Consider the following 27,631-nt stretch of genomic DNA (forward strand, 5'->3'; position numbering starts at 1 on the left):
TTACCAAAATGATACTGAACAAAAAAATCTCGAATAAATATAATAATAAAAATAATAGAAAAAAAATTAATAAATGAATTTAAATTAATAACTCACCAAAAAGAAATCTTAATCATAGTAATATCAATCTTTATATTTATCATAATCAGAAATATAATAGGATTAATCCCTTATGTATTTACATCAACAAGTCACTTAGTAGTATCTATATCAATTGCATTACCAAGATGAATCATAATTACAATTTACAGATGAAAAAACTTCACAAATGAAATATTTAAACATATACTCCCAAAAGGAACACCCTCAGCTATTTCACCAATAATAATTATAATTGAAACTACAGGAAACCTAATTCGACCAATCTCACTAGCAGTACGATTAACTGCCAATATAATTGCAGGACACCTATTAATAACTCTATTAGGAAATACATCATCTATTAAAATATTAGTATTCATTATACCAATTCAAATAACCTTAACAGCATTTGAAACAGCAATTTCAATAATTCAAGCATATGTATTTGCAACACTTGTAACTCTTTATTCTAGAGAAGTACCTTATGAAAAAAAATCACCCATTTCACATAGTAACAAAAAGACCTTGACCAATCATACTATCCATAAACGTAATAACATTATTAACAGGAACTGTAAAATGAACTCAGACAAAAGAATACAGATTAATAATATTAGGATTAACCTTATCAACAATAACAATAATATTATGATGACGAGACATTACACGAGAAGCAACATTTCAAGGAAACCATACAAACAAAGTAAAATCACTAATAAAAATAGGAATAATTATATTCATTATCTCAGAAATAATATTCTTTGCATCATTCTTCTGAATATTTTTTCACTCAAGACTATCACCATCAATTGAAATCGGAATAAATTGACCACCAAAATCTATTAAACCATTCAACCCTATAGAAGTTCCACTATTAAATACAATTATTTTAATCTCATCAGGAATTACAGTAACATGAGCACATCACAGAATCCTATTAAATAAATTATCAATATCAAATAAATCATTAATACTGACTATCATTTTAGGATTATACTTTACATTTTTACAAAAATGAGAATATCAACAATCAACATTCACAATAGCAGATTCAATTTATGGATCATCATTCTTCCTAACTACAGGATTCCACGGAATCCACGTAATCGTAGGAACAACCTTCATCATAGTATCAATAGTACGATGTATAAAAATACATTTTTCAGCCAGTCATCACCTAGGCCTAGAATCAGCAATCTGATACTGACATTTCGTAGACGTAATCTGATTATTCCTATACCTTTCAATTTACTGATGAGGAAAATAATAATCTTTTTAGTACAAAAAGTATAATTAGCCTCCAACTAATAGATTAAATAAAATTAAAAAGATAATTAAAATTACAATAACAATAATTTCACTAAGACTAATCATTACCATAATAATAATATTTACAATAATAATTTCTAAAAAGAATAAAATAAGACGAGAAAAAAATTCACCATTTGAATGCGGATTCTCAAAAATATCATCCACACGAAAATCATTTTCTACTCACTTCTTTCTAATTGCAACAATCTTCCTAATCTTTGACATTGAAATTTCAATGATTATACCAATATTCTCAACAAAAATAATAATTATAGAAGAATGACTAATTTCATCAACAATTACAATCCTAATTCTAATCTTAGGACTTATACATGAATGGAAAATAGGAATACTAGAATGAAGAAATTAAGGAGAATAGTTAAATATAACATTTACTTTGCAAATAAAAATTATTGAATAATCAATTTCTCTTAACAGAGTAAAGAAGTAAAATTACAATTAATTTCGACTTAAATTTAAGGATAATCCTCATACTCAATTTAACTGAAGCTAAATAGAAGCTATTCACTGTTAATGAAAAAATTGATTATATCCAGTTAAAAGAATAAAAAGAAAAGGAGCCGCTAACTACCTTTCAAGTGACTATAGTAACTATATAAAACTTACCTAATTCCGATGGGCGTTGTGCAAAAGGCTTCCTTGTCGGATAAAAAAATTAGACATTGAACCAAAAAAATCAAAATTGAAAATAAAGGTTAAAAATTATCAATAACTCTTCTAGCATAAAAATATATATGATAATATTAAATTTCTTGCAGTAACCTGGTACTATGCAAAAACAAAAACATCCGGTCCAAAATTTCGTTATTATTGTACAAGAGATCACGAATGTTTCTAGGTAGATTAAACTTACGACACAACGCCGCTGAACATATGCAGTTCACGAGAATGTGGTGCACAGTCATGCGGCAGTTGCATCGTGTGCATAAGGGTGGGACTTCTCCTGATATTAGGTATTCATGTGTGATCCTCGTATGTCCTACCCGTAACCGGCATAGGACCACTTCCTCACGACAAGACTTTCTGCAAGAGGAGCTCCATGGCAACACTGAATCTTTAATCCGTCGGAGTTTATTATCGACGGTAGTCGCCCAGTCACTTTGCCACCTTGCTCTCAGAGATTGTTTTACACGATTGATAAAATCAAAGGTACTAGTCGGTTGGTGAAAGGAGGTTGAATACACGCTTCTTGGGCAGCATAATCTGCTCTTTCGTTACCAAGAATCCCTACGTGGCTAGGGACCATGCAAAAACTTACTTCTGTGTTGCGATTATCTAACTCAGCGATTGCATTGTAAATTTCAATGACGGCAGGATGTTTGGAATAAAAGTTTTATAACGCCTGGAGAGCACTACACGAGTCACTGCAAATAAGAATGTTTCTATATTTAGAGGTTAAGATATGTAGAGCCCTATTTATAGCGAGTAGTTCAGCGGTGAACACACTCGTAATACCGGGTAGGGTAGGCCAAACATACAAGTTTTTTCATTGACAACAAAAGCACAACCAACGGTGCCGTCTTGTTTCGACCCATCAGTGTATATCACCGCGTCTGGGTTCGTATTGGTGAGAATATACTGACACATTTGCCAGAAAACAGTAGGTGGTGTTGATTGTTTATCGTATGTTGTAAGGTCAAATGTAAAATTTACAAGGTTTATTCTCCACGGAAGATATGAGCACGGACATGATGGAAAGAACAAGAGAGTGTCAACATGTATATGCTGCAGCAGACGTCGGGTACGAACACCCACAGGCGCAGTACAGCGTGGACGGTCCTCATACTTCCTTAAATTAGGATTCCTAAGAACTGGATCAAAAGCCGGGTGATTTGGCTGTCCTTTGAGTCGGGCAAAATAAGATAACAAAAGCTGGTCTCGTCTATCCCAAAGTGATGGCTCGCCACAGTCTACAAGTAAGCTTGCGATAGGGCTTGATCTAAACACACCTGTGGCAAGCCGAAGAAAAGCATAATGTACACCGTCCAGCATTTTAAGCACGGTTTGACGAGCTGAAGAGTAGGCAACACAACCATAATCTAAACGGGAACGAACAAGGGAATAGTAAAAACGTAACATACATGACCGATCGGCTCCCCAATTGGTGTTACTAAGGACCCGCATCATATCTAAAAGTTTGGAACATTTTGTCCTCAATTACTTAATATGTTTGACCCAAGTAAGAAGGCTATCAAAAAGCAAACCTAGAAACTTGACGTAAGGAGAGACAGCAATAAGCTCTCTGTTCAGAAAAACCCGCGGAATAGAAGGGTTCCGTAGCCAAGAAAAGACTACACATTTCGTCTTGTCGGATGAAAATGTGAAACCAGTAGTTCTTCACCAAGCGTTAAGGTGAAATATAGTGTTCTGTAGCAGTCGCTCTGCTGTGGGTTTTCAGCGACTTGCAACGTAAATAACAAAATCGTCAGCGAATAGAGAACATGAGACAGGAGCCTGTACACAATTGGTAATGCTGTTTATGGCTACAGAAAACAAGGTGGCACTTAATACACTACCTTGAGGTATTCCATTATCCGAGACGACACTATCTGAAAGTGAATCGTCTACACGAACACGAAACGTTCGGTGATTTAAGAATCCCCGGGTAAAGCAAGCATACTGCCCTTGATTCCCCATCTCCTAAGGGTGTTTAGAATACCACGTCGCCAGGCTGTGTCGTACGCTTTTTTTTTATCGAAGAAGATAGCAACGAGGTGTTAGCGGTTCAGGAAGGCGTTTTGTATGGCTGTCTCCATTGACACTAAATGGTCAATGGAAGATCTTCCATGTCGGAAACCACACTGTTCCGAAGAAAGAAAGCCATGTTTCTCCAAGTACCATGTAAGCCTGCGGTTTACCATTCTGTCCATTATTTTACACAACACGCTTGTTAAAGAAATATGGCGGTAGCTTGAGAGATCGGTTTTGTCTTTACCAGGCTTTAGTACTGGTATAATAAATGCTTCTGACCAACCGGGCGGAAAGACTTGTTCAGAGAATAAACCATTGTAAATATTAAAAAGATGTTGTAGTGCTGAGTTAGGAAGGTGTGAAAGCATACAAAGGCGAACGTTGTCTGGTCCAGGGGAAGTATCACGTGAGTTCTTAGGTGCGTGCAACAATTCTTTAAATAAGAATGGAGTGTTCAATTCACCAACCGAATTACCAATGTTTAACGCCAATATTTCTATCCATGCTTTGTACCTTGTCGTTACTATATGATGAAGTGAGAGACACCGAGCGGAAAGATTTTGCTAAAGTACTTGCTACAGCCGAAGATGATGAAAGGAGTTCTCCTTCATCAATGAGACCGAGAATAGATTGCCTTGGCGATCTGAAAATTGCATGGATTTTTTTCCACACAGTAGACGCGGGAGTAGTACGTGAGATGGTGTTCACATATTTCGTCCATGAATTCCTCTTAGTGTTCAAGAAGACCCGACGGCACACTGCTCTAGCCTGCGGTACAAATTTATATATTCAGTTGTAGGTCTATTATTAAACTTGCGTAGTGCTCGTCGTCGATTATTAATAGCATATTTGCAATCATCATTCCACCATGGAACGTAAGGACGTTTAGGGTTATCCGATGTTTGTGGGATATACCTGTTCGCAGTTTCAAGTATCATGGACGTAAAAGAGGAACATTGCTCAAGGATGTTCGCACCGTCGTCATACTGTGATTGGAAGGCCCCTTCAACAGTCCACCTCCATGGCCTTCTCTTAATCTCGTTGTCCACACCGAAACCAATAATAATAGGTTTGTGGTCACTGTCGTAAAAGTCATCACAAATAGACCAATCAAGACGAGGGAGTAAGTTTGGTGAGCATATGGAGAGATCGCTGTTAGACATAGTACCAGATGATAAAGACATGAATGTATGAGATCCATTATTCAGCAAACAAAGGTCTTACACTGTGTACTATATTTCCTCGAGTGGAGCAGAAGGTCGAGCCCCAGGAAACATGGTGGGCATTGAAATCTCCTACTATTAACAATGGAGATGGTATTTGTGTGAAGAGATTCGAGATATCTAGAGCACTGAACTCAGTGTTCGGCGAGAGATATAGATTGCAGATATGTAACTTGAAAGGGATAGAGATCTTTACTGCAACAACAGGAACGAGAGTGGTCAGTTGAATCCTTGTAGCCGATATCTCATCCTTTATGAAAATAGCCACTCCTCCACTCTCTCTACCATCTACCACACAGTTGTATCTCTCATAGAAGTGTGAGGTATAGCATTTCAAATGTTATATGAAATGGATAATATCAGGATATAATACAATTTAATTACAATGGAATATTTAATTTAATTTACAATGGAAAAACACATAGTACATATCAAGGAGAACATTATTTGGATTTTCACAAAGATGATACAAGTATGAACCCGCATGCTTGCATGCGTGTGCGCACATACACACACACACACCACCTCAACATATTTATTTATTTTTAAACAGGATGTGCCTTTTCCAAAACATAGGCACCAGAATACTAACCCATATGATGACTCTATTTGTTCAACTATGTTGTGAGCATATATTACTTATTGTAGACTGAGCATATGTCTACTTATTTTAAATAACTTTATTAATCTGAAGTGATTCATTATACCTAAACAGAAAAATTTGAATGTTTAGTTTTATTTATTTTAGAAGTAACCTATTTAGTGAAATTAGACGCTATTTGTATAAATCACATTGGAACTCATGATACTACTGAAGTAATGATATATACAAGTGAAACATTGTTCACAAAAGTACTGAAAGGATTCAAAATGAGGATCGGAAAACCCATGATCCCAAAAACAGCATAAAACCCAACTAATAAGAATCTTCAAGAGAGCTTTTTCCCTTCCTTATCTGAGCAAATGATTGCCTATTAGGTATGACTGAAAATACTAGAAGCATGTCCTCTAATACCTAAATACCTCCTATATAAAGGCAATTTAATATTATATAAAGCATGAAGTCACCAGTTACATATACTGAGATGATCTTATCAATAACACTTAAGATTTCAGTATCTCAAGGATCCCGGATCAGTTATTAAAATAAATATTATAACTTCAGATAATACATTATTATTGCCAAATATAAAACAGAATAATTAAATGTCATGAAATGTAATGAGATATTTTATTAACTTAACATGTTGTAAAGTGTACCAATTTTCATAATCATTTTGCTCAAAATTTATGTGGCTATACATTAATGTATATTTTTGTTTGTATTTCTGTCTATAATATTTTTTCATTTCTAATTTATTATGTCCCTAATATTTTTCTGATGTCTGTAGACTATTTCCAAGTCTATTATTATATTTAATATTAGAACAATAGATATTTTATAACACTGAAAATATTAATATTTTCATTTTTATTAGTTCTAAGATAACTCTTAGAATTTCGTTTTAAAAGACCTATTAGTTTTACCTAATATAATTGTCACATTCATTACAGTTAATGTTGTTTATTACTATTATTAAATATGTAGTTTGCTTATGCTTACCAAAATTTGAAATGTAAACACATACATGTACAGTAGTTGATAGATGTGTTATTAGTGGTGGCACTGCTTATAGTATTTTTGAGAGGATAGGATACAGTGGCAGGACATTGTAGACAAGAATGGCCAGGTGATTGGCCAATGCTGGGAAGCCATTTGCTGGTTCTCTAATACATCCTTACCTTGCATATTAACTGAGCTTTCTAAATTTGGCAAGAATATATTTTAATTACAATTTAAATGTTATAACAATTCATTTATAGATTTATAAGAAACGTTGTTATATACATCAACACAACTTTGTTTGCGGTTATGTTAAACTGTGAGAATTGATTGTTGATAATGCTGTTAATAGAGTTTTCCAAAGGAACTTATGTTGTATTTGATTCATTTTTATATTTTTATTAAAAAATGTAAAAACAACTAAGTTATGCTTACATAAATACAACAAAAATGAAAATAAAGACATATAGTATAAAGCGACTATAATTATGATTTGATTCTTAATAAAGTATATATATTTTTATTTATATTTAATAGATCAATCCCAAGTACAGAATAATTGAAATAGGTTAACTTCCCTTGTTTCATTACATATGCAGGTGCGCTTTCGTGAACTTGATTTGCGTCGTCAGCTGCATTATATTTTTATATATATATATATATTTCAAAAAACACCATCAACTCGCAATCCGTGATTTCATATAACTTATTCACTTATAATTTTAAGTTAATAATATTTTTAAACTAATTAAATTTTATTAAACATTTCTTAATTAAATTTAAATTTTCATACTTTTAAAGTATGATAAAATTAAATTTCAAAATTTAAGTTAAAAAATTGAATATTGTGACGTATTTAAATACTTGCATTTGAAAGGCAACACGCCCATGCAAATTAAAACCAAGTTGGACGCTGTTTATGGGGACTCTGTCCTATTATTTGCCACTGTGAAAAGATGGGCAGCTGAATTTAAATATGGTCGTAGCAGCTTGGTTGATGATAAGCGTTCACATTTTTTTAAAAATATGTAGGCCTGGTTGTAAATAATTTATATTCTGTATGTAAAATGTACCTTTTTTTTATTCATTAAGTTCATGATAAGTTTTAAAATTACATTTCACATTAAGCACAGAAGATAGAAAAGTTTAGTATGCACAATCACATTTGCACTCCTAACATGAGAAGAATATAAATTGATGTGTTATTAGTAAAGTGTACATTATTACAAGATGAACCTATGTATCAATATATTATACAATGATTAAGAGGTAACATGAATGTGGTTACAAAATGCTTCTAAAAGCTGCAGAGATGATATAAACCCATGAAACCAACCCCTTAAAAAAGTTCATCATTTATGACGTGTTTTACAGGAGAGAAGATTCCAGTGGTGATTCAGCTGTTCCCTGGCCACCATGTCCCTCTCCTCTTAGGCAAGGAAATGAGCGTCGACCTCCTGTATCCATTCCACGAAGATGTCTCTCACAGCCTGTAGATTTATTTCAGGTCAGAAAACAGCATAATTTTTCAACTACAATAATCACCAACAGTTTACTGATTTATTTTTTGTAATCAACTGATAAGGTCATTACCCAATAAATGCCAGCAATGAACACGTTACCCAACCAAATTAGTTGTAACCAGCCGTTTATAACTTATCAAAGAAACTAATTTGTTTTGGCAAATCTATTTTACAATATGATTTATTAGTTCATTATTGCAACAACAGATTTGCAATTATAAATATTATTTTTTATGGTGAAGGCAAAAATTAAATTTTATATATCAGGTGAAAGAACCTCTGTGAAGAAAGGCAAAGATGCTTCAAAAGACTATAAGATGAGTCAATATGTGTATTATATATAGAAACAGGTAATAAAAACTAAAAATTATTTTTTAAATTACAAACACAAAATTTCACTCTTAAATGTTTTCTAAATTTTCAAGGGTTGAAAACTTATTTTTATTAAATGAGACATTGTGGCTTGCGACACCTCATTGGAAGGCCTTTTGAATGACACATAATTTGGTACAAATAAAATAAAATTTGGTTCACTGGTATTGAAGTAATGATTAAAACTGTGTTTTTTTAGGTTATGTTGGGATACAGTGTTACTGACCCAAATCAATAGGTCTGAAATTGTACATGCTTCTTAAAAACATGGGTTTTAGATTTCCCCACCATTGAAAAAACATACTAGTAAACATAGCATTATAACATCAGTTAAACAAACATATGAAAAACCAATAATAAGGTACCTCCTTCTTTGCTGATAACATGTTGAAAAATTGATAAAAATTGTTAATAAAAAAATAAAGCTTAAATCATTTAACATTTAAGGGTGAAATTTTGTGTTGGTAATTTAAAAAAAAAAATGTTACAGTTTTAATCCACACATTATGATTATTTGATGATCAAATTATTTGATTATTTGATTTGGTGATTTTAATTTTATTTACACCAAAATTCAGTACTTTTTGGGGGGTTGTCAATTGATGTAATTAAATGTTACCATTACCATTTAAGATTTCTGAATTGGAGCAGGTGTAGCGGAGAGGGTGGGTTCCACTTTTTTGAAAATAATTTTAAAAAGGTTCCTCCTAAGAATGATATACATTCCTGCAAACAGAAATGCAATGGAACCGATAGCTATTGTATAATAAATATGGTAACTTATCAAATGATCACCCGGTATATACAGCATGTAGCTGATAATGTGTGTAGATTAAATTTTAAACGGAGAAATAGTTATATTTAAATAAATAAATTATTATATATATATACTTATTTTTATCACCCCAGGCGATTTTCTCATCAACCACACACAATACAATAAAAGACCTAAAAGACATTATTCAGATTGGAGGGGGACAACTCATGGTGGCCTTGGTTTTGAATTTGACCTTGACCTTATTTCATGGTTAATATGTTTTTTTCAAATGGATTGAGTTATTTTTGAACCTGCCAATCTGAAGAGCAGAAAATTTTACATTGGAATATGTATCACATATCACACATATGACCTGGGAACATTTTTCCTGAAATAAAATTTATGGCCATAAATTTTATTTAGGACTTAACACAGTAATCCAATTAATGCAGTTTGCTGATGCAAGACAGTATCAGACAGCAATCTTCTCACAGCTTCGAAAACAGTGACTATCAGTATCTGCGAAAAGAATCCATCCCATGTTTAAACTCAATCTCTGATGGTTAGCCATATGACCTTCAAAACATTCCCAAGATTGTATGTGTGACCACATATCCCAATGTAAAATTTTTTCCTCTTTCATTGGTGGGTTCAAAAATAGGTCAATTCATTTTAAAAATTGTGTTAACCTTGAAACAAGGCCAGGTTCAAGGTCAAATCCAAGTACACCATGAGATGTCTTCCTCCAATCTGAGTAATTTTTGTTTAGGCCATTTTTTTTTTGTATTGTTCATAGTTTATGATAAAATTGTCTGGGGCGATTAAAATTATACACTCATTAATATAACTCAATTATATATATATGATCTTTGTTCTCTTTCAAAACAAAAAGGCTTTTTATAATTATGAATTACTGGCAAACCAGTTACTTATCTTTAATTGAGAAAGTGAGTGTTTTAATTTTTAATAGAACTTTTATTTTTACACATAACAGATACTTTGAAAAATAAATAAAAGAATTTCCTTTGGTATCTTTCGATTGGACAGGGTGTGTATATATATATGTATTAGATTCTATTAATATAAATTCCTAGAACGGAATATTGAGATAAGACATAGCTTACCTTAATTTTACCGTGAAAGTAGTTTCACCAGATCCTGCATCCTTAGTCATGATTGAAATATTTAAATAAATTACACATTAAAAATTAAAATAATATTATTATTATTTTTTTTTTTTAATTATAAAAGTATTATAAAATTAAAAATAATATTTTATATTTTAATTTTTAATGTGTAATTTAATTAAATATTTCAATTGTGATTGAGGATGTAGGATCCTGCAAAAGTACTTACATGGTAAAATTAAGGTAAGATATATCTTATTTCAGTATTCTGTACTCAGTAGTTTATATTAATATAATTTAACAGTACAGAGGAATAATATGAATCTTAAAAGGATTAATATCAGTAAAATAATATATATATATATTCCATGGTATAATCATATTTGTATTTTAAAATTAATTTTTTATTACATTTTAAGGTTTTATAGGTAATTAAAAAATATATTTTATAACTTTCAGCCTCAACCTCAGCGGACACATGAGGAGAATGCTACATGGAGTGACCAATTAATAAATCCTTCACATACTCTAGAGAGTAGAAGGTAAATTTATTTTTTTCTGTATCTGTTCTTAAAAGCTGTCTGATACAGATCATACTTAATATTTAAACCTATTTTAAGCTTAATACCTAAGTTAGAATTGAGAAATTCTTCTGCTATTTCTCAGGAAAAATCCCAAAAATAAATTTTTGGCATCAAGAAGTCCTTCGGAGCTCAATTTCCAAACACTCTTTATTCCTAAAAGATTAAACTACAGTCATGAAAACAGCCTATTTGTCAATGTATGTAGATGGTCTTCTGTTTTCTTGAAAAGCACACATATTATAAACAAATCTGATAATAATGGTAATAATTGTATAATATTAAATAACAGATAAAAATATAGATAATAATACTGTGACGTGTCTAATAGACTGTTCACAATTTTGTTCTGTTAATATTTCTGAAAAAGCAAAAAATATCACAGAAGCTTAAAATTCTTATAAACACACACACACACACACACACATATATATATATATATATATATATATATACCTGTGACTGCTTATGATTATTAAAAGAAATAAAATTTAAAGTTTGAGATTGTATGAAAAAAAGCATTTTTATGAAAATATTTAAGGGGATTTCAGTGTAGAAAATTAATTATAGAGGAAATGATTTATCATCAAAATCAATAGAGAAGAAAAAGGAAGGTAAGTAGAGTAGATGTTGTAACTTTAATTGGATATACATTAAATGTCAAACTCAGAAGAAATATAGTAAGTTATGATTAGGAATGTCAAGAGCTGCGTAAGTTATATAAGCAGAATTTTTTGTGATTTTTATTCAATATCATGTAAGAATGAAAGTTTTGTTATGTTATGAATTCCCACTATTTTATTATACTATTGAAGTCTGGAAATTAACACATATGCAAATAGAAGAGATAATTAGTCTTTTGAGGTATATGTCTTGATTTTTGAATATACTCCTGCTCATCAAGAATTCATTGGTATCGGCATATCAGCAACTGGGTGATTTGTGAGTAAATTGGGAAAGGAAAAGAGTTTAGAAATTTGTAGTCATAAAAGAAACCTGTTACATTTTAGATATATAGTGTGAAGTATATAATGTTTATTATAGATAACCTTATAAAGGATGGTTGATCGTGGTAGGGACCTTGATGTAAACACTCCAAAGTTGTGAAATTTGAGGAAGTGAGTGAATTAAACCAATTTTATTGAATTAACTGGAATTTTACTTTTTAGAGATAAAATGAAGAATTATGTTCTTTGGACATACATTTACGCCAAAGTTCATTGAGCAAAATGAATAGTAATGTATTTGTGTTAAGCAATGATGTGGAAGCCTACAGTAGATTTAACAGTAAGATTAGATTTAGCAGTAGGGAAGGCAGAAGAATGTAAAGTTGGAAAACTAATACTGTGTAATAGAAGAAACTTTCAATTCCTGTGGCAACAGATGTTTACTTTAACCAGTAAAGTTTAATAAAATTATTTTAGTTGGGGACATCTGTGTTTAAAGAATTTAGAAAACATTTTTGACCAACAATTGAACAATCAGATATTCTGTTCTTAAAGAGAGAAAATCCATAATCTATGTATAATCTATATATAACATGAATAGGTTTTAATTTTTGTTACATAGTCTTTATCTTAGAATTCTATTTTGCATTCCTTTATTCCAGCCCCAAAAAGCGGAAAGGCCAAAATTGGTCAACAGCATTAGGATGCAGAAGGCAATGGGAAACCACTGCTTTAAAGATCCTGAAGGATATCCCTTTGAGTTCTCATGGCAAGGATCTGTTCAATGTAAGGTTATGTTTTCAGAGTGGCTACATGGACCGCCAACCTTCTCTAAGGAGAAGGTGCTTAAAAGAAGAACAAAGAGTAGCTAGTAAATTTATAACATTTTTTTTAATCTGTTGTTCCATCCCATTACGTACATGAAGGATGGATCTTATACAAAAATTATTGCTTGTAAAAATCCTGCAGCTTAATGACAGGGATGTTATAAATGAGAGATTCTATGACAGTGTAGAAATTCACCTCTAAATTTATTAGCATGACGAGTAAATGGACTTTAATAATAACATTTATTTCTTTTCAGTTTATTACTTAAAGAGTATACCATAAGCATTTATAAAAGCCGTCACTGATCAGCTATTATCTATGTAGAATTGCATATTGTAATGTTCCTTCAAATATAAGCTTGTCATCTTATATTGGGTCAAACTTGAAGAATTCTTAAAAAACAATAATAACTATACTTGTGTAGGAAATACTTAACAATAAAGTTAATCATTCCCAGATTTTATGACATGATTACTGACGTCACTCTGAGAATGTAAGATAGACATGCAATCTGGAAGTGGCGGATGAAAAAAAATTTTAATTAATAAGTAATCAAAAGGAACAGCATTGTACATTTATAAAAGTATGCTTTTACATGGTAAACATCAGTATATACCTGCATAGAATACATTAAAACTATATGGAAAGGAAAATTTTGTGCTGCTTTTCTTAACTACTGATTTTTTATATAATTATTTTAATGTTACAGTGGGGAAAATGATTCATGGCGAGCAGAAGCCAGTAATCGCAGACGACAGTTTTTTGCTGCCCGTTGTGCTGCAAGTGATGAATCAGATATGTTAGAATTCCCTCCTGCACCTATCCCTCGCCTTGACTCTCTTCAAGAGATGGTACACAATCAATTTTTTATTTATTTTTAGTAATTTATAGTTTTTAAAAATTAACTACATTAAAAATGTAACATTCTTTGTATACTTTTTTATTTAAATAAGTGTTCAACTAAACTTAGATATCATCAGTGATATGTGATTTTCTTAAATAATAAGTTAACGTTTTTAATAATATGATCATTTTAAGGACTGTAGAACTGAGGTTCTACAAGTAAAAAGAGGAATAAATGAAATATATGCTAAAATGTACAGTAAAGTATTTCTTGCAATCAGATAACTGATTTATTGCTAGAAATCCTTTACTGCACATTTTATTTCTCTGTTTATAAATTATTTTATATTAATAGAAATCTGGATAGACAAATTAATTTATTATTTAGTACAATAATGAAAGAATATTCCACTGTTTATTACATTAGTTTTTAAAAAAGGATAATTGTAGTACAAATTACATTTGGAATCGGCAAAAAGAAAGAACAAGCTAGGTACTGAATTTCCTTCACAGAAGTTATATTTCCATTTATCTTTTACAAAAGTTTCAAATTGCCCAAATTGGTAGTGGACAATAAGAAAACAGCTATTAAATATTTTAAAGACCGTATTTTTAAAATATTTTTTGTGCATTTCAGAAGTGTGTGAAGTCAGTTTAAGTTTTCTATGTAGTTAAAAAGGGGTTTTATTTATTTTTTAACTTTTTTGAATGTCAATAGAAATGTAAAAATAAAATTTCAAATATTAGCCGAAAAGTAAGGAAGAAAATAAAACTGTCATCAATTTTTTTTTCTTAATAATAAAACAAATAATTAAGCTTCAAATTATTACTGAAGTTACACAGCTAACAAGGGACAAGTATTGTTTCAGTATACAAAAGCAGTAATTAGTTTCACAAAGTGAAAGAGAGTATGTGTACTTGTGTCACACAATAATAAATATTTTAACAGATGTATTTTATATTTTTTACTTATGCATTGGTTAAATAAAGAAAATTTCCAAGTTTACCTGCTAGAACAATAAAAGACAAAAGGCATCATTATTATTAATTAGTAGACAGAGACCTTCTCAGATATGTAGTAGGCGTTTTGATATCCTTTTTTGTAGCCTTGTAACCAAATAAATTCTCAAAATAAAATGATTATTAAATTCACATTAAGATTTTTTCAAAATAAATTAAAGAAATATTAAATTTATTATTTGTACACTTTACAGCTATATATATATTTTGTTAAATATAATTATAATTACAATAAAATAAGAATAAATTATTTTTTTTTTGCTTTGATTCTTTTGATTGTTGTTTTGTTCATTAAATAATGTAAAAATAATTATAGTTTGTTTAAAAGTTGTTTCATGCATGCTTTTTCACAGTATTATTTTTTGTTTTGTTTTACGCAATATTTCACTTATATTATTATTATTATTATTATTAGAAAATATTGTCACTTTTTTTATTTTTTGGAAAAATTTCATGATTTGTTTTGAAAAATACTTCAAAACTGGAATAACTTCATTCTATTAATGTACTAAATGAACAGATTTTTGTCCTAAGTTCTTTAATGTAATTTTTTTATTAGGTCATTAACATGTTCACTAAAGATAATGATAAATACATTGTGATGACTCAGTTGTGAGTCATTGACTTGAAAAATGATGCACATTTTTCTAGGCAGATTACATTATTCCAAATTAGTCTTCTTAATGAATTCATAGTGCGCTTGTCTTGTCTTTATTTAACATATTAGTGATATGGATGACTTATCTTATTGCAAGCCGAGTACTTCAGATGATTATCGTTATTTGTCGGTAAGTGAAATGGATTAATTAATTCTGATTTGTCTTTTGAAGCTTTCACTAGTGATAATGAATATCTTCCCAGCAGAAGTGCTTCAAGTAATAGTGAGTAGGAAAGAGATGCTGTAAGACTTTGTTCCTTTTCAGACATGAGTGTTGATGCTCCAAATTCTGAATCATATATTGTGCAATTGACACTTAAAAAAACTTTTCAATTTTCTTATCCCACCAGAATATAAGTTCGAATACCAGTCTATAATAATGGACGAAGTGGTTTTAGTATCCATTGTCAAGGAAACCAACCGCTATGCCGTAGAACCTTTTTTGTCTGAGAATGTGACAGAAAATTCCAGGATAACTCAGTAGAGAGATCTAAGTTTTCTGAACTGAAAATATTTATGGGTCTACTTTTTCATATGGGTAATATAAGAATGCCAAGGATGTAAGATTACTGGTGCAAAAGCAAATTATCAATACTTGTTTTGGAGAGTATATATCATATGACAGATTTCTATTAATTCTTCGTTGCATTCATTGTGTAAAAAATAATCCAACAAGCAATGACCAGTTATTGAAAGTAGACTATTTTAATAAAAAAAATGTTATGTGAATACAACCCAAATAAAAAACTCGACGAAGCTATGGTGCTTTGGAGAGAATGGCTTGTTTTTAGACAATATTTTAAAAACAAGTGCTATAAGTATGGTATAAAACTTTGTTATGTAACCAGATAGCCTAATATTGAGAATTGCAGTGTATGCTGCAATCTCTAGCAGGTTAAGGACATACAGAAAAGATAGTCTTGCATTTTTGGAAGAAATGACCACTTGGAAGTGGTCATGCTGTTTACATGGATAACATTTTCAGTTGCATAAAATTAACTAAAAAACTTCTTCATCATAAAACTTATGCAAATTGTACCCTCCGTATAGACAGGAAAGATAATCCCAAAGAAGTGACAGAGAAAAAAAACTACAGAAGAGAGGAATTTTTGTGAAGTGTAATGAAGATGTAATGGTAGAAAAGTGGAGACAAACAAAATGTTTTGTATCTTTTAAGCCAATATGAAAATGTAATGGATACAGCTATAAACAAGAGAGGCAAAGAAAAGGAAAAGTCCTTGCCTATAATAAAATTAATGAATATGTGTTGGGCATTGACAAACAAAATCAACTGCTGAGTTATTAGCCTTGTGAAAGAAAAACATAAAGGTGAAATAAAAAGATTTTCATTCATATCCTTCAAATGTGTGTCCTGAATTTGTTTCTCCAGTACAACAAATATTAAGTTGATGGGAAAATGACATTTTTTGACTTCAGACTCTCAATCATAAAAAGTCTTCTGGTTCCATCGGATCAAAGGAGAGCCTCATTGCCAAAACATCCACAATGTGTTCTTCACTTGCTGACACAGTTATTGACTGGTCATAAGAGTAAAACGCTTAGGAAATGATGTGTCATATATTACTAAAATTGAAGGCACAGAGACATATTTATCAATGTGAGGATTGTCCTGATAAACCTGCATTATGTCTTAATGTTGTAAATTATATCATTAATAATTAATAAAAAAAACCAACAGAAAAGAAGCTGTGTAAATAACTGATTTCTCATGTGAATATAAAAGAATTATATGTTATAATTGTACAGTGATTCATTGAATAAAGAAGAAACATTTACTGTAAAATATAGGTAACTATAATTTTTTACTATCTTAATACCTAAATTTAGTCACAGATATGTTTATTAATAAATTAAAATGTATACACGCATGTTTGTCACCGCATATCAAACAAAATATAGATGCCATTTGCTGACGACGCACAAATATCTAGCGCGTTTTTTATCATGGTAAGAGAGATTTAAAAATTTTAAGAAATTTTTCCTATTTCCATTACAGTAAAAGTTAAAAAGATGTTTAATGATCGTTTTGCCCCCCCCCTCATCTAACGTAACCTAGTTAAATTTATTTAACTATGTTGATAGTGATAGGTATAAACATGAATGTATGAAGTGTACAAACATGAGCAATTTACAAGTTCCAACTTGATGTATGTGCTCCTTGTAATTTGGTCTGCTTGCACAATATTCACTGTGATAGCATCATGTTGAAACATGCATACGATACATTTAAACATGTCGTGCTCTCAACAGTATGAAAGAGATGTAAGGGATTGCACAATCTCAGTTTAGTTTCAAATGCTTTCCATTTGAGCAAACTAGTAGAATTTTTTAAAAGAAAATTACGTTCATTAAAATATCAACCAGCTTTTATTTATAAATCAAGCCATACTGATAAAAGTACACTTAAAGCATCTTATCTCACAACATTAAGAGTAGCTAATGCATGTTTGAACATATGGTACTATCACTTGAAAACAGTTGGCTTTTGTGTGCGTTTCTAACATAGATCCACATATGGAGAAAATTTTAAATGAAAAACAAATGCAACCATCTCATAATTTATTTTCTTTACATGTGTACTTATAAATGTAAGTAAAATGTTTATAATAAATGATTTTTTTTTCTTCATAAAATGATTTCATTATTGTTTGCGTGTAAAGTTATAGGCTAATTTCACAACCCCCCTTTCATATCACAGACTTCCATGGGGGTTACGACCCCCAAGTTGAGGAATGCTGTTCTAAACAAAAAAGAAAAAAAATTAAAAAGCACTGTAGTAATAATCAAGAATGATCCACAACAGAAAACATGTTAATTAAAAAAAAAAATTTTCAACCATTTAGTTGCCATAATTGGCAGCATTGATTGGTTATTAACCAGTTTCAGAATAATTGCCCATAGTAAAACAATACATTCAAAACAATATGAAAATTCATCTACAGTAGTACTCTGATGTTAGTTCTATAAACTAAGCTATTCTAGCACACTGATGGCAGTATTTTGAATTAATATGCTCTTCAAAACCCCACAGTTGAAGTCTCACCTGAAATATAACTCAAAAAGAAATCTACTATATTTGGTTCAAACAGTGACATTATCGATGAGGAAGATAAAATTTGTATTTCTGGACTTCTCAATTTGAAATTAAAAGAAATATGCAATAGACTACTAAAGAAATAAACAGTAATGTTACATATATATTTGTATGAATGTTGTGAATATAAAAAACATTGAAGTAAAATTTTAAATCTTGTGAAGATCAGATAGATTTTCACTCTCATATCCAAGCAGTTCCAGAAATGCCTTTTGGGGGCCTCCTCCTTCTTGACTAATAAATTGCTTTTCAATATTTTCTCATTCAGTTTGAATGTTATAGAGAAAAAAATAAAATTAAAATCCATGGAAATTTTACATGAAATATTTTTATACATTTTTAAAGAAGCTTCAAATCCCTTCTGTGAAACAGTTCTTGTTATCTTCTCATTCAGAACAAATTTTAGCAAAAACTTTCAAGTAAAAAAAATTTAATCAAGTAGAATTTCAAGTATCTTTCATATCACTTATTTTAATATTTTAGTTGGTAAAATTTTTTTTTTCTTTTAGCCTCTTGAAGAAAATATAATTTATTAAGATGATCAATATACATGTTAGCAAAAATGTTTAAGAAACAATGTATTTTCAGAAAGAAAATTTATATAAATAAGATACCCAATCTTAAAATTAACAAGAGTGTGTTTTTTTTTTCGTCTTATTTTTTCATCAAACCAGTCATTTGACTGGTTTGATGCAGCTCTCCAAGATTCCCTATAAGAGTGTAAAATTTATAACAGTCAAATTTTGGTGAACTATTTTAAATAATATATTTTTTTAAAACTATTTTGCAAAAGTAATTATTTCTGAAAATACAGTTTTATATTTATATATACAAATTTATATATACTAGGTTCTCCTGAAACTTTCATTCATGAAAATAATGCAAAAATTCATAAACATGTGTCCTAAAATGCTTCGTTAGCGAGTAACAGCTAGTGAAAGATTTCACTCGGATTTCAGCTACCTCACAGTGAAATGAAGTCGTACTGAAATTTTTAGGACATTAAGTGGCAGAATTAGTCATTTCTTATGGTTTTTGACCAAGAAAATTGTATAAAATATGTCACAACCATATCTTAGTTTTTTCTGGGCAGTAGGTTTAGAAAAATAGTAGTGATTGAAACTAATAAATTGGGGTAAAAAGCCCTATTTTTTATGTTTGACATACAATAACTTTATTAAATGGGTAATAAACACTTAAACTTTTAAACAAAATATGTAGAGAATCTAATTATGAACAAAATGATGTAAGATAAGTTGAACAAAACAAAGAAAAGTTAGAAAAATCAAATGATTTTGTTCAGAAAAGTAGCTATTTAATATAAACAAAAACCAAATTCTTTTTTGGTGATGTGAAAAATTTGTAAAAACAAAATCTATTGTTAAAAATTTCTGTTAAAAAATTTTAAAAAACTGGAAATTACACAAAAATTGTAAAATCAGAATAAATAAATAAAAATTACTCGGATAATTATTTTTGTATTAATGACAAACACAAATAAATTATTTGAAAAATTACTATTTAAAGTTGTCAATAAAAAAATTACAGCTGATAATGCACAATATTTAATTAGCATTTAAATCATTCTGTAAGGTACAGTTATCAGTTACTGTGAGTTGTGCTGTCAGTAGCAAAGGTAATCTGTGAATTTTAGTTTAAACGTGATCGGTTTGTCATTGGCAAGTAATGCCATACTTATTTACAACAGAGGAATACTGCTGATATGGAATTCATTTGGGTGTGTGTAATGGTAATGCTGCAGTAGAATATGAAATAGGTTTACTGAATAACAGGATTCCAGATCCCAGAACAATTAGCAAACTTTTTTCAATCTTTGGGAAGCAGGTTCACTACCTAGTTAGTAATCATATGAACAATCTGTCCAACATGATGCTATTATTGATGAAATTATTATCTATGCAGTTCATTCCAGGTGTCAGTACACGATGTCTTTCTAAGCGGACCAGAGTTTTATATTCGATGGTTTACAGAACATTTAAACAAAACAGTTTTTATCCTTATCATAAATAGCCAGTTCAACACCTACTCAGTAGACAGTCAAACAAGGAAAGTTTCACTTGAAACAAATGGTGTAACAACTTATGCAGTGAGCATATATGGGCAGAAGTAAATCCTTGTGAAACGGTGAAAGGCAGTTTTCAACACCGATTTAACATCAATGTATAGTGCAACCTTGTTCACAATCAGTTGTTTGGACTATTCATATTGCCTGGCCATTTAATTACTGAGGTCTACTTGCATTTTCTTTAAGAAGAATTGCTGCAGCAGCGTGAAGATGTTCCTCTAGCACTGAGACGCAAAGTATACTTCCAGCACATGAGCACACCTCCCCACTTCTTTTGTGCCATTTCCACTCACTTAAATAATAATCTCCCTGAGAAATGGATCGGTCATGGAGGTCCACATTCCTTGCCACCACGATTGCCTGATCTAACACCTTTAGAGTTTTGCGTCTGGAGATGAATGAAAAATATTGTATTCAAAACAGAAATAAATTCTCATGAGGAATTAAATGTCCACATTATGAATGTGGTTGAGCAACTTAAGTACAGTTCTGAAGAACTAAAAAGAACAACAAAAGCAGTACAGTAGCGTGCTAGGAAATGTGTTGAAAATGGTAGTCTCATTTTTTAATATTTATTATAAACTGGTATGTATAATGCACTTTGCTCTAGTGTACTGTTTCTAAATAAAATTTGAAATTTCTTATTTTATTTTTTCTTTGTTTCAGTTGTTTATTCTTTTTTGTTTATAATATTTCTTTGTTTTTTCAACTTATATCAATTTTTTCAGAATTAGATTCTGTACAACTTTTGTTGAAGTTTTATTTGTTTATTATCCATTTAACAAAGTTATTAAATGTCAAACATAAAAAAACAGGTTTTTTATCCCAGATTTCTCAAAACTACTGCAGATATATATGATTCTGGGAACTAATTTATTCAATTTTCCAGATCAATAACCATAAGAAATCACTAATTCAGCTCTTTAATTACATCCTACAAATTTCAATACGTTTTCATTTCATCTGAGTAGTTGAATCTGAATGAAATCTTTCACTAACCGTAACTCACAAAGCATTTTAGAACATATGATTTTGAACTTTTTCCATTATTTTCACCAATAGAAAAGGTTATGAAAGTCCTAGGAGAACTTTGTGATTTACCTTTAATATATATACACATGCTAGTTGGCCCATCTAGCCAGCAACTGGACCCTCGGTGCTCAGGTCAACCCAGGCAAACCCAGACCCAACTCTTTAATTCACAACTTCACCCTCCTTGAAAGCGAAGAAATAATGTATATTTTTAATATCTAACCATGAAGGGAGCTAGTGCCTCAGTCAATGGTTTAATACCTTCCCTGGGATAACACGAATGTTATATCCTGCAAATTTGAAAGTAATTGGTCAGTTGGTTCTTGCATGTTGCGATAACAAACAGACAGACAAACTTTATATATATTTGTGTATATTTTATATTTTTTTGATCAACCTAAGTACAGTAATAAGTAGGATGGCACTAAACCTTATTCCATTATGCATGCAAATTTTTTTGCATCAGTTGCATTAAATTATTTTCAAAAATTATTCAGATCAAATTACATTTTAAAACAAAAAGTTTTTTTTACATTATATTTTATATTTAAAAATTAAAAAATTTTTTTAAATTAAAATTGAAAATCTTAACGTTAAAAATTCCATACATAGAAATATGATGTAAATTAAATTAAAAATTAAAATAAATAAGTAGTTTAAATAAAACAAAAATCCATGTTGTCTAGTCAGCCAATGATACATAACTGTACAGAGTTGAAATATTATAAATGAACAGTGTCTGAAGCTGCTACCTGCAGCAGCTTTTATAATTGTGTCATCCACAAATTCTGAAGGTTGATCAAATTAAATTTACTTTTATATATATATATATATATATATATATATTCTTTCTAAAATGTCTAAACCGCTATTATTTGCATTAATATTGTATTTTTTAATTTCCAGTATTTCTAAATTTGTGTGAATATCTGATACTGAATATGTATTATTAATATGATCAGAAACATAATAAAAAGTCGTCTATTGCTCTCTGACTTTTTACATCTCATAGTAATAAGCCTGGCCTCGCTGGGATGCCACCAGTGCATCCCGCCGGTGTCGGTAGACATTTGCATCGATGATTTAATAACTCAGCTTAGTGCCTTTGCTGTTAGCCTTGTCCGGCATATTGAATGTCCTATCTTGTCTCCCTCTGAACTACCTAACCTAGCTCGTGGAAGCGCCAACCCCGCGCCTAGTTCTACGTATTATGAGCCAATTTTGTTAATGTCTCGGGATTTGAGGCAAAAATAACACAACATACCACCAAACATGTTGATCACAACAACAAAATTTAGTCCTAGTTCCCTTAGTAAACTCAACATGTACTAATAAACCCCTGACTTGTTGATTGCAACAACAATTTCAATTTACTCTTAAGTTCTCTTGATTTACCTAAAAATCAAGAAATAGATTCCAAATTTAATAAGTCTTACAGATTTAATGAAAATATACCCTATCTGTTTCTGCTCTGGTCCACTTATTAATCAAAATAAAATTAAAGAGAAACTTATATTTTTTCCTACAAGTGTTCAATTTGAGCACCTTTTGTCAGACAGCACACATCTAACCATTAGTAGAGTTCGTCCTATAAAACCTATAAAGAGTCCTATAAAACCTGTAAGTCCTATAAAGAGAAAATACCAAAGGAAAAAATCACATAGGTCAGATCACGGAAACCACCATCCATCCTGACCCCAATAAGGGAAGACATCCGCCTTGTGACAGTACCAGTTGCCACACCCCCTCCAGTTCTAGCCCTGATGGGCTTTACTGGAGATCACCTTTTAGACCCTCTAAACCTGATAACACATCGTAATCATCAGAATGGCCTCTGTCAGGCAAAGTTATGGCAAATTTACCGTTGAGATGTTGCACAAAGAAAACTTTAATTTTGATGAGTCTTTTTGTACTGAAAGAGTTATGGAGATTTTATGACTTATTATTTTGCCTTATTTTTTGATGGGTGTTAACTTTTGTAGTTAGATTTTATGTTGACCCATCACTAAGCACAATAAGATCAAAAAATCCATCATCTTCATATGGCAACATTTTGATTGGGAAGTCAGCATGCACAGTTTAGTTGGTAGGCTTCAAAGTCGTAATAACTGTAAATGGTATGTATGCATACATAAGTGTTCTCTTAAAACATTGCACTCTGTCATCACTGACAACGGTAGTTTACAGTTGCTTTCCTAATAGATTTTTTTAGAATTACAGAGGAAAGATTTCCCTGACATGATCAACATTCTCTTCAGACATTCTTGGTCATCCCTTTACACTTTCTTCCCTTTACACAGACAATTGGTTGTTTCTAACCAATATGCCATCGGCAGTTGTTATTGTCACTTGGAGGATCACAACTAGAGTTTCTACAGAATGCATATTGAAATGTAACTACAGATTTACATTTAGTAAAATGTAAAACTCAGATGACTTTCTGTTCAGGAGTTGCTATCTTTGCTAGTGGTAATGTCAAGTAAAAAGATAGAAAATCAATCTACAGCTATGCATTCATCTAAAACTGTTCTTTTGCTGTTTGATTTTAGCTTAAAATCAACACTGCACACTTCATCCAATAGATATAATAAATTAAAACATTGATTTTTTTTTACACCTAGTATATTTTATTTTGTACGCTATTCTAAAATATGCAAGTGTTTTAATAAAAACCCTTACATTTTCAATTTTAAAAGAAGAAAACTAGACTATTTCAATCTGCTGTTCTGAAAACACATTTACATAAAGAAAAAGTACACTTCATCAAAACTGAAGAATTATAATTTTAGTATTGACTAACTAATAAAACAAAATAAAGTAAAAATAATTTAATACTTAACAATTAATAATTTGATTCAATTGTTTTAGGAAATCACCAGAAGTCCAAGGACAGCATCATCCTCATCAGAAAATCAGTTAGATTCAAAATCATCTCAAGTCTAGTCTTAAATTTATGTTATAAAAAATAAATATATAAAATTTATAAAAATGTACATTATAATTTAGTGTGTTAATATATGTTACTATTATTACCAACAAAATGGACGCTTACGGAAAAAGGATAAATTATTCCCTTGCACGTTCATGAAAACGATAGATGGATGGAAAATTATGGATAACTTAACATTAAATTACAGTTACTCATTTTGCTAATGACGCCTGACTTCAGAAATATACAGTTATCAATTTAGTACAGTTTTAGTGTATTTTAACATGTCTTTAATTTTAAAAAAGGAATTTTAAATAAGATAAATTAAAAAGAGTTTTATTTTGAACTATCAACCATCTTAGACAATTACAGTTTAAAGCTGTTTATTTTAATATATAAAAACTTTTTTTGATCAGCCTTATGAAACATGGTATTAAGTTTTAAAAGATTAGGCATTATTATAGTTATTTTAAGCTAAAAATGTATTTTAACCATTATTTTAAAGTTAAGCATTTTTATATTGTGAGTCACTTAAAAACATTTAATACTTTTAAATTAGGATTATTACTGTTCAGTAGTTCTACTTAAAAGGCTAACCATATTCATTGGAATTCTAATTTTCTGACCTGCATTTATGCAAAAATCAATCTCGTCTAACATTTTGAACAACTCTTATTTTATTTAACTCCTCCTTTTCATGTATCTCAGAAGAATATGATTGTTGTTGCTGATTGATTGTTAGCCTAAAACTTTTTTTTTTGTTTAATAGATTTCAAAATATCTAGTCCAGATTTTTTTAATCAGTGCTTATAGGCAATAATATCCATTATTTTTGTGGAGTACTGATAGTTTGGTGTGACGGCCTGACAATCAGTGAATTGCCTGGCTAGGATGAGTTATTTTGAGAATGTATTTACACCCTACTGGTGCAGTTGATAGAAAAACTGACTTAACTACTCCCTCCTCCCCACTCAAAAAATGCTTTTATTCACTGGAATATAATATCATATAAGTAAACTGGTATACCAATGATGATAGATCCATAGAGTTTGGTTTAAAGCAAGGGAAATTTGAAACTAGTCACAGGTAGCAGGCATTCTTGAAGTGGCATTAGTTTATTCTGTACCCTATTTAACTCAGAGTCAGCTGCTACTACACATGTTACGTACACGCAGTTCTGTTACATTGCTATAAAAAGGAAACAGACATCAAAAAAGATGTATATCAAGAATGCAATTAAGAAATATTATGAATTTTGGCTTAAGTATATTTTAATAAAATTTAATTCTTTGTACAAAGGCATTTACCTTGCATTTTCATACAAAGGTATTATTTCTTAAAATAGTTTTCTAAAATGCTTAATTTTTAATTAAAGTTAAAAAAATGTTATAGGTTTTAATATTTTACATTTATTCTGTCATTTTCTCTATTTGTCACCACTCTGTTTTACTTCCATTCCATCTGACTTTATGGTTATTCAACTAGATCCTATTTGTGTTGGGTGACTGTAATTCTACGTTATTAATGTTATTCAAAATAAATAGGCAAAATAATGTGAACCAATTTTTTTTTTTAATTTTCTGAATGCGGATTTACTAATCTACTAAGTGGAGAGCTGACTGTCTTTAGTGATTAGTTGAAAATTTAATTCATACTGAATTAAGTTTTGAATTTTCTCAAAGTTGTTTTGGACTGCAAATTCACTGCCCTTTTTTCTTTGTTTTTTAATTCTTCACTGCAGGAGATTATGATTGCCTAAAGATTGTTTTTGAGCTTAAAATATTGTGATTGACTGTTGGTACTTTAGCAAGTATCTCATTGTTTTAACCCAGAAAATGAGTTTATGAAATAGGATAGAAGATATTCTCTTTAATATTTTGAATAACAAAATGCTTCATGAGTAAATTATAAATCTCTGAAGGCATTATATCACTGTTTCATTCAAAATAAACAAGCAATCAGAGTTTCATATGGTGAGAGTTAATTTATACAATACTGTCCAGTTTGTTTTCAGATATGGGGTGATATGTTTTTTTAATTATTGTATTCTTATGTATCAAATTTTTATTGAAATATCTTTTGATAACGGTTTGAGGTCTATACTATTATCAATTACCTTTCTACTGGTAGTTCAAAGTATTAATAATAACCAAATAAAAGTTAACAAGTACCTTGTTAAGACTCTTTTTCATTCAGTTTTCTTATTTTGTAAATAGAAATATTTGCCCCTATAATTCAATTAGACAGTAGAGAGATTAAAACTGTTTATTAAAATCTGCATAGTATTTAATTAAAGTTATTGAGCTTAAACAATTTTTGACAAATTTATTTTCTAAAATCGTATATTAAACAAAAATTTTATTTAAATGGTCACTGGCATGTTTAACTGTGTACATAAGCAAAATGAACACAATAATTATAAAAATAATTATTTTTATTGTATCAATACAACTATAGGCCATGTAGGCTTAATTATCTAGTCTACCAGCTATTCAGCTTGTAGGCCGTTGAATACACATCATGTTTCTCAAGTTGAACAACATTTACATAAAGTATATACACATAAATGATTTTTCCATTTTGATTTTATAAAAAATAAACATAATATTGAAACTGCGATAATTTACAAAAACACTTTTTGCCATAATTACGAGCACTTTTATTAATTCTGTAATGAAACCAAACTATTACATAAAAACTATTTTTGAATTCATTTCCTTTAATATGTATTACTTTTTATTACAAGGATTCTTGATGACTTAAAGTCATCAGATAACGTTTTTGAATATTTACGAGTATTTGTATACTGATTAGCAAAATATTTTATGAATCAAGTTTACCATAAAACTTGATTCAGAGTAGGGTAATTTTAAACAAATTTCT

The 27,631-nt window shown here is 30.2% G+C and overlaps 1 protein-coding gene and 1 pseudogene across 2 annotated transcripts in view; both read left to right on the plus strand.

The window, feature by feature from the left end:
- Nucleotides 1–27,421, plus strand: part of LOC142332349 (voltage-gated inwardly rectifying potassium channel KCNH6-like) — a 792,659-nt gene extending 765,238 nt beyond the window's left edge. For both annotated transcript variants that reach the window (XM_075378757.1, XM_075378763.1), the window contains 4 exons: nt 8,305–8,437; nt 11,169–11,251; nt 13,775–13,916; nt 24,688–27,421. In XM_075378757.1, the coding sequence (XP_075234872.1) occupies nt 8,305–8,437; nt 11,169–11,251; nt 13,775–13,916; nt 24,688–24,762 (433 nt within the window). In that variant the 3' untranslated portion in view covers nt 24,763–27,421. The remainder of the gene's footprint in view (nt 1–8,304; nt 8,438–11,168; nt 11,252–13,774; nt 13,917–24,687) is intronic.
- Nucleotides 173–1,351, plus strand: LOC142318532 (cytochrome c oxidase subunit 3-like; annotated as a pseudogene).
- Nucleotides 27,422–27,631: the final 210 nt, after the last annotated feature.

This window comes from Lycorma delicatula, chromosome 1 (genome assembly GCF_047948215.1).
Source record: "Lycorma delicatula isolate Av1 chromosome 1, ASM4794821v1, whole genome shotgun sequence".
Classification (NCBI taxonomy): domain Eukaryota; kingdom Metazoa; phylum Arthropoda; class Insecta; order Hemiptera; family Fulgoridae; genus Lycorma; species Lycorma delicatula.